The sequence below is a fragment of the Nomascus leucogenys genome, chromosome 14, assembly GCF_006542625.1.
Source record: "Nomascus leucogenys isolate Asia chromosome 14, Asia_NLE_v1, whole genome shotgun sequence".
Lineage (NCBI taxonomy): Eukaryota > Metazoa > Chordata > Mammalia > Primates > Hylobatidae > Nomascus > Nomascus leucogenys.
Window position 1 is genome coordinate 43,696,504 of NC_044394.1, and position 8,262 is coordinate 43,704,765.

Below are 8,262 nucleotides of genomic sequence, written 5' to 3' on the forward strand. Positions count from 1 at the left end.
ATGGCTGCTGATGGGGCCATCTGGATGGAGACCTGGAACTCGGGCTTGTGTTTTCCAGGCTGTTTGTCTCTGACAGGCCCCAGCTCTGTGACTGGCAGCACGGGGGGCTCTCTGAGAGTGTGGTGTCAGTATGAGAGCATGTACAAGGGATATAATACTGGTGCCGAGGACAGTACGACACGTCATGTGAGAGCATTGTGGAGACCAAGGGAGAAGAGAAGGTGGAGAGGAATGGCCGCGTGTCCATCAGAGACCACCCGGAGGCTCTTGCCTTCACTGTGACCATGCAGAACCTCAATGAAGACGATGCTGGATCTTACTGGTGCGAAATTCAGACAGTGTGGATCCTGGATTCGTGGTCACGTGATCCCTCGGCCCTGGTTAGGGTGTATGTTTCCCCAGGTAAGAGCTCCCCTCACTTCGGCAGCAGGGCTTTGGGGTGCGACTGGACAAGGGAACAAGGGTGGGCGGCACACTGAAGTGTGCCTCCAAGTCTTGTCCTCAGTCACAGTGGTGTTGGGAGGAGCCTATGGCATGGGCATGGAGAGAGGCAGCTGATCCTTCAGCCTTGGGTGGGCTGGGGGGTGCACAGCTCACGTGCCGTCACTCCCATAGGGCCTGGGCCTCACCCCATTATCCAGCATGGAGGAGGCCCCTTCATGCTGAGCCAAAGCTGTTTCCACTGTGCCCTTTGGGAAGCCTGTACCAAAGAAGAAACACTCCTGTACATTTGCAGCCTCCTCACAGAACATCCCCCTACCATGTTGTTTTGAAATATGTCTTGCTTGGGAAGACCTTCCTGTTTAATAGCTTCTTGAGTGGAAGCTACTCTTTCTCTTACTCCCCCTATGCTAGAGGGCCATGGAGCCGTGTCCCGATTCTTCCTGCCTCCATCACAACTTCCGCCCTATGACTTTCCATCTGCTTCCTTTAAATGCTGTGCCAGATGGCCAGGCCCACCCTCTACCTGTGCTCGACAAGGCCGACCATCAGCTTCCAGGCTGCTCTGCCTCATTCAGCAGAGACCTGCCAGCGCCTCCACTCCAACCTCTGCCATTATCTTGGCAGGTTTTAATGAATAACTTGGCAATCTTGCCTTGGGTTCCTTGACATTCTCAACCTTGGTGTCCTTTATTTTCTACTCTCTTCAGAACTGCACCCCATGGAAACATCTCAGAGCTTGTCATCACCCAACCTGGTCACTGCCCAGAGTCTTACACTCAGACATTCTATTTTCTGACAACTTTTCATCAATCAGCTCTCCCCCATCCTCATGTCACTGTTCCTATTCTCAACCTCACAGTGACCTCCTGTCTTCTGATCCTTCCCTCCATTTCCCCCAATTTATTGCCTCCATCACTCCTGTTCTGACCTAATTTCCTTCCTAGACGACTTTGAGCCCCTGCAATAGATCACATTTTCTTTTTCCTTTTTTTTTTTTTTTTTTTTTTTTTTTTTTTTGAGACGGAGTCTCGCTCTGTCGCCCAGGCTGGAGTGCAGTGGCGCAATCTCAGCTCACTGCAAGCTCCACCTCCCGGGTTCATGCCATTCTCCTGCCTCAGCCTCTCCGAGTAGCTGGGACTACAGGCGCCCGCCACCACGCCCGGCTAATTTTTTGTATTTTTAGTAGAGACGGGGTTTCACCGTGGTCTCGATCTCCTGACCTCGTGATCCGCCCACCTCGGCCTCCCAAAGTGCTGGGATTACAAGCGTGAGCCACCGCGCCCAGCCTCTTTTTTCTTTTTTTGAGACATGGTCTCACTCTGTTGCCCAGGCTGGAGTGCTGTGGAGCAATCTCGGCTCACTGCAACCTCCGCCTCCTGGGCTCAAGTGATCCTCCCACCTCAGCCTCCTGAGTAGCTGGTACTTCAGGTGTGCACTATCATGCCTGGCTAATTTTGTATTTTTTAGTAGAGACAGGGTCTTCTCACATTGCCCAGACAGGTCTCAAACTCCTGACCTCAAGTCATCCACCCGCTTTGGCCTCCCAAGGTGCTGGGACTATAGGACTGAGATACCATGCCCAGCCTGACATTTTCTTCTCTTAGCAGCACTCGTAACTCCCATATTCCATTTCCTTATCTACCTGACAAAACCCTCATTCCTGGATCAGTCCTAAAATAAAGGTCACTAATCGTCCCAGTTTGCCCAGGACTAAGGGGTCTCCTGAATGTGGGATTTTCAGTGCTAAGGCTAGAAAAGTCCTGGGAAAGTTGGTCGCCCTGTCTAAAATCCACCTGCTCTAGCACTGCTGGGGAAAAAAAAGTGAGAAAATGGTGCCTGTGGCTGCCAGTAGAAGTTAAGAGTTTCCAACATTACTCTCCCATACATCTACCTTCCTGAGAACACACAGGACATCAGTTTCTTTCCTTCTCCACTTGCAAACTTTCATGCAATCTACACTCATTCTTCCCCTTTCCCCTTCAGGTTGAGGACAGGCTTGCCCATCCTGTCCAAGGGTGATCCTCCTGGGGCTGGCTCCTTGTCCTGTGGTTTTCTGCCTCCCCATCCCTCTTGAACCAAATTCCCCTTCCCCCTGCCCCTTAGCTATCCACACCATCTCCTGTCCTTACACTCACACTCTATCATGTCTCTCACTTCCCAAAATCATCCCATGGTCCGGCATTTGCCTCTGCCAAGTGCCGCCCATGTTTCCCTCCCTGCTGGCCTAGGGGTGGATCAGGCTCCTCCCCTGTGCTCCCGTTGCACCTGCTGGGGCCCCTTCCCAGGACCGCTTCCAGCGGAAGTGAGTCCGTCTGTTTATGTGTCTCTGCCCCTCCAATGGGGTGGGGCTCATGGCACATCCATCAACGAATCTCCAGCAACAGAGAGGTCGAACGCCACTTATCGGATCACACCGAGCCTGTGTCGGGCACCGGTGAAGGGCTGAGCCTCCAGGACAACTGCTTTAGGGAGATCATGAGTTGGGGGTCCAGTGGCAATGAGGGAGTAGACTATGTCAATAGTCTGGTGGTCACCTGAAGTCCTTAGGAGGAGCCGAGTGTCAACCTATCCCCTCCCTAGAGGTGGCCTACAGTGGCCTTTCCACATGGGCTGAGCGCGGTGGTTCATGCCTGTAATCCCAGCACCTTGGGAAGCCAAGGCGGGCAGATCACCTGAGGTCAGGAGTTCAAGACCAGCCTGATCAACATGGAGAAACCCCATCTCTACTAAAAATACAAAATTAGCCAAGTGTGGTGGCACATGCCTGCAATCCCAGCTACTTGGGAGGCTGGGTGGAGGTTGTGGTGAGCTGAGATAGTGCCATTGCACCCCAACCAACCTGGGCAACAAGAGTGAAACTCCATCTCAAAAAAAAAAAAAAAAAGAGTGTCCACATGAAGGGTGCTCAGAGCCCCCTCTCATGGTCTCTACGAGGCTTCTTGGGCCGCAGGCTGAGTCATCTTCCTTTAGACTCCTCCTTCCCCTCCTCCTCTTGGAACTCCACATCTGGCTGTGGAAGCCCAGAGAGGCCCCTGCCCTCACCCCAGGCAGAGTGGGATGAGGGCAGAGTGGGCAGAGTGGTAAGAGTCTTTCTCTGAGATGCAGAGAAAGACTTGGCACTTATCGGAGGGGACTCTCATGGCTGGTTCTGATAAGGGCTCCTTTTGTCCCTGAGGGGTTTCACCCAGAAGGTGGCCTGGATCTGGCTTCAGAGGATCTTTCCAGCCTCTTCTGTGAGTGGATGATTCTGTGTGACATCCATATGGGTGCTCTGTGCATGGCTGGGATCCCAGGCACAGCCTGATGCATCACTTTCATCTCCAACAGCAACTACAACCCCAAGGAGGACCACACGTCCAGCCACACCTCCCATCTTTCTGGTGGTGAAACCTGGGTGAAACCTCAGCACCGGGGAGGTGTTGACCCAAAATTCAGGGTAAGCACCCAGGGCCTGGAGGCCATGGAGGGAGCAACCCTGGGATGGAAGCTGGGGGGCTGGGGGTGGCGCACCGTGACCTGAGATCTTCACTGTCTGCTGTTTCTCTCCATCTCTGGTCCTGATTCTCATACTCTCTGAGGCTGCATGTGGATGCTGAGTGGGAAATATCACTTGTGCTGTGAACGCCTTTCCCTATGGGGCAGCTACGGGGACTCAGGTCGAAGGTTGAGTTCAGGTGGACGTGCAGCCCCTCCTCCTTTCCCCACTCCTTCCTGTCTCCTTCCCCATCCAGCTCTGGACTTGAGGTCCCCGTTCTGTGGCCCCTTTCAAAGGTCTTTGCTCAGCTGGGGATTTTGCCACCAGGAGCTGTCTGTGGGGTCTGTGGGGAGATGGGCCAGCTCCAGGCTGGGGTTTGAATCAGTTCTCTCTCTTCTCCCAAAGATACTCAGAAAGGGCTGTGATATTGCTGCCAGACCCTGAGGGGAGGGAACAAGGAGCTGGAGTGGAACAGTGAGAGTGGTGGCCGGGCGCGGTGGCTCATGCCTGCAATCCCAACACTTTGGGAGGCCGAGGAGGGTGGATCACTTGAGTCCGGGAGATTGAGACCAGCCTGGGCAACATGGTGAAACCCTTTCTCTACTACAAAATACAAAATTAGCCAGGTGTGGTGGTGCGCCTGTAGTCCCAGCTACTCAGGAGGCTGAGGTGGGAGAATCACTTGAGCCCAGGAAGTCAGGGCTGCAGTGAGCCATGATTGCGCCACTGCACTCCAGCCTGGGTGACAGAGTGAGACTCTGTCTCAGAAAGTAAAAAAAGTGAGAGTGGGGACTGGTTTTAAGAAGTCAGTTGATAAAGTGGAGGCTGTGAGTGGGACAGGGACAGAGAGGGTGCTGTGGAGGGCGCTCCTGGAAGTGGGTCCCTCTTCTCTCTTCACTCCATCACCTCTCCTTGATGAGACCCCCCGGGCAGTCCTTGATGGAGGGAGAAGGAGGGATGGGGGCCACAGAAGGGGCTAGCCGGGTGTAGGTCCTTTCCCCAGCTGCTCCTGGGTTATTTGGGCTCCAGAGTCACAGCATAGGGAGAAGTGGGGAGAGAAGGGTCCTGGGGTTTCTCCCGGGGAAGTGGCTCATTTTCACCACGTCCCCCACAGGTTCCGGCTCAGCAGCCCTCACTTCCTGCTTGTGGTCCTTCTGAAGCTGCCCCTGCTCCTGAGCATGCTGGGTGCTGTCTTCTGGGTGAACAGGCCTCAGTGGGCTCCTGCTGGAAGATAGAGCCAGGCTGACCCAAAGCCCTGCAGAGCCTTGTCCCCAGGAGTGCCCTGTGCAGGGAGTCAACCTTTCAGACTGGATGCGAGAGACCTGTGGACTCCAGAGGGATTTATTGTTCCTGTGCCTCAAAGGAGGGTCCTGGCTCTTAGAGGACACTCCTCTGGAGTTCTCAATGTGGAGCTTGGGGGTCCTACTTTCTCCTCCCCAGTCCCCTGCCTCCCTGCCCTCATGCCCACTTCCCAAGGGCAAGAATTCCCTGGAAGTTGGCTGGGCACCATAGTGAGTGCCTATAATCCCAGCTCAGGAGGCTGAGGCAGGGGGATCGCTTGAACCCAATAGTTCCAGGCCAGCCTGGGCAACATAGAGAGACCCTGTCTCAGAGAGAGAGAGAGAGAGGGAGAGAGAGAGAAGGAGGGAGGAAGGGAGGGAAAAAGTTTTGTGGAGGAGCCTGGCCCTTCATTCTTCTTGGCACAAATATGTCAATGCTTCTCAGACCAGTTTCCCCCAGGGCAATAACTACCTCCTTCCTGCAGACAGGAGGCTCCCTGAGGACACGCCCCTCACAGCCCCAGCCTTTAGGCTCACAGAGCTCCATCCCTTCTCTGGGACAACCCCAAGGGAGCTTGGTCCCAGCAGAGCTTTCTCATGCAATTGCCCAGTGTCCCATGCACTCAGGGCTCCTCTCCTCTTCTGACGCCCCTTGAGTCTCCCTGGCTTTAAGGCCCCTTCTCTCCCTGTAACCAGGCAGTGTGTGGCTGGGCTCAGAACATCTCTGCCTGGGTGGGCCATGGATGAGCTGCTCCAGGTCAAAGTTCTGGGGCGAGTTGAAAGAGTAATGGGAGAAGGAGCTGGTGGGTGCCGCTAATATCACTCCTGGAATTCCCCACCTGGAGGTGTCCAATGCACAGGGTCAACAGAGTCAGTTCTGTCCACTTTAGAAGTCTGGCTGAGACCACCTGTTAGCAATTAACCTTTTCCACAGGCAGAGCAGATATCGGTTTTCAAAGACAGGATGGAGGGCACAGATACTTGTCCACACTTGAAGTGCACAATGCCATCATCACTACTGGGGACCCCTGGCTCAGGAACGAGCTCAGTTGGTTTTTTGAATGTTTGTCAATTACTCCGTCTCCCTAAAGTTTGTGGGGAGGACTCCCACAGTCTGCCACAAGCAGGCATCACCATCTCCACTTGCTACCTGCATCTGGACCAGTGCTCTCCCTCTGCCCCCAGGCCCAAGTTCATCCTGAGCTAGTGATGCCAGTGTCCAGAGCACATGGAGTGTCCCTCTGAGTGCCGAGTGCTCAGGAAGAGCTGCTGTGCTCTGAGCTTGAGCTCTGGTGGGGCTCCCAGCTCCATCATGCATGGTGACTCGGGGAAAGATGGGGCTGGCCCATGACTCATGCTGAAAGAGAAAATCAATCTAATAAGGCCCATATTAATTATACTAACCCAGGAAATATGATGATGAGCAAGAAAGGAGCTTATGATTCATTTTATGAGAAGGATAAGCTCCCAGGTCATTACAGCATAGGAAGAACTCTAGAGCCACAGGAGATGCTTCCTGATGTCAGGGGGTTGGTGAGAAGAATATCATGCCAAATTGGCCAGGTCAGGGAAAGAAGGTGACATTCATATGTGATGTTTTTTATTTATTTATTTTTTATTATTATACTTTAGGTTTTAGGGTACATGTGCACAATGTGCACGTTTGTTACATATGTATCCATGTGCCATGTTGTTTTGCTGCACCCATTAACTCGTCATTTAGCATTAGGTATATCTCCTAATGCTGTCCCTCCCCCCTCCCCCCACCCCACAACTCATATGTGATGTTGAAGGAGGTATAGGATTTCAGCGGGGCAGGGATGGAGCAACAGGGAGAGAGAGGACAGAGAAACAGCATAAGTGAAAGCAGAGAGGTGGGAAATAATCTTTGTAACAATAGTCACTCATAGAAGACCTATCAGCAAATGGACTGTACTGTTCACATACAGATGCTCATGGCAGGATGTGTCTAAGATTCCAATGGAGTGAAATTTTCCCGTGGCAGGCCAGATGGAACTAACCTAGAAGAACTCAGGTGGCGGCAGGTTCAGAGGCTTAGGACTCAACTCTTACTTAAATTTTGATTAGCTATGGTGGGATGGATTTGAGCAGATCAAGATGGGATTGCAGATGTGTTTTAGGAGGACTTACCTAGCAGATGTAGCAAAGTCTGAAAGGAAGAATCTGGGAGTCCGGAGTCTCAAGTCTGGAAAACCAGAGGAATGGGGCATCATTGACAGAAGTAGGAAAGTCAAGAGCAGGCTTGGATGATGCAGAGCTTAGTTTTCTGTGTGTTTGGAATTATCAGGCAGAGAGGTCTAACAGATAGCTAGAGATCTGGGTTAGCAGAGTGTTGAGGGCTGGAAAGGAATGTATGTAGAGAGATTAACTGGAGCCCAGGAAGAAGTGAAAGCATGGAGGGAAGAGTTCAGAACCAAGGACAGAGTCCTCGGGGCACCTACATTTAAAGACAAAGGGTAAGAGGAAGAGACATTGATCAAGGTGCTGGAGCAGAAACAAACAGGTGGAAGATGAGAAATCAAGAGCCATAAATGTTTCAAGGAGGAGAGCAGAGCTAGAGAGGTGGAGGAGGACCGGGATTGAGAGGAGGCTATTGAACTTATCATTCACAAGGTCACTAATGAAGTTCAGAAGAGCAGATCAACAGAGCAATGAGAGCAGAAGCCAGAAGGGAAGAGTTAAGAAAGAGTAGACAGATGGCAGACAGCAGGTTCAGGAGAAAGAAACAGTGGCTTCTCCATGCTTTGAATTTTCCATTCTCCCTTACTCCCTTTTTTTCCTCTATTCTTCCTTTCTTTTTTCCCTTTATTTACTCATTCATTCAATAAACTTTTATTGTGTGTCTATGGTGCATCGTTCTGGGCATTACAGATAAGGACTTAAACTATGCAGAGTCCCTACTCCTTTAGAAGGGAAGATTAAGATGTAGACTAACAATAGCGATACAGTGTGTTAGAATTTGTGTCAGGGTTCTGCACAGTGCTCTGTGGGGGCACAGAAGTGAGGCACTCCCATGAGGTCCAAGCAGAGAAAGAAAATTGA

At 52.1% G+C, this 8,262-nt stretch overlaps 1 protein-coding gene across 1 annotated transcript; it reads left to right on the plus strand.

Annotated features, from left to right (window-relative positions):
* On the plus strand, nucleotides 1-5,154 carry LOC100603060 (CMRF35-like molecule 2). Its single transcript, XM_030827082.1, is given in 4 exon segments — nucleotides 1-151; nucleotides 154-402; nucleotides 3,772-3,880; nucleotides 5,034-5,154. Coding segments are annotated over 4 exon segments (630 nt in total).
* The last annotated feature ends 3,108 nt before the right edge of the window (nucleotides 5,155-8,262 follow it).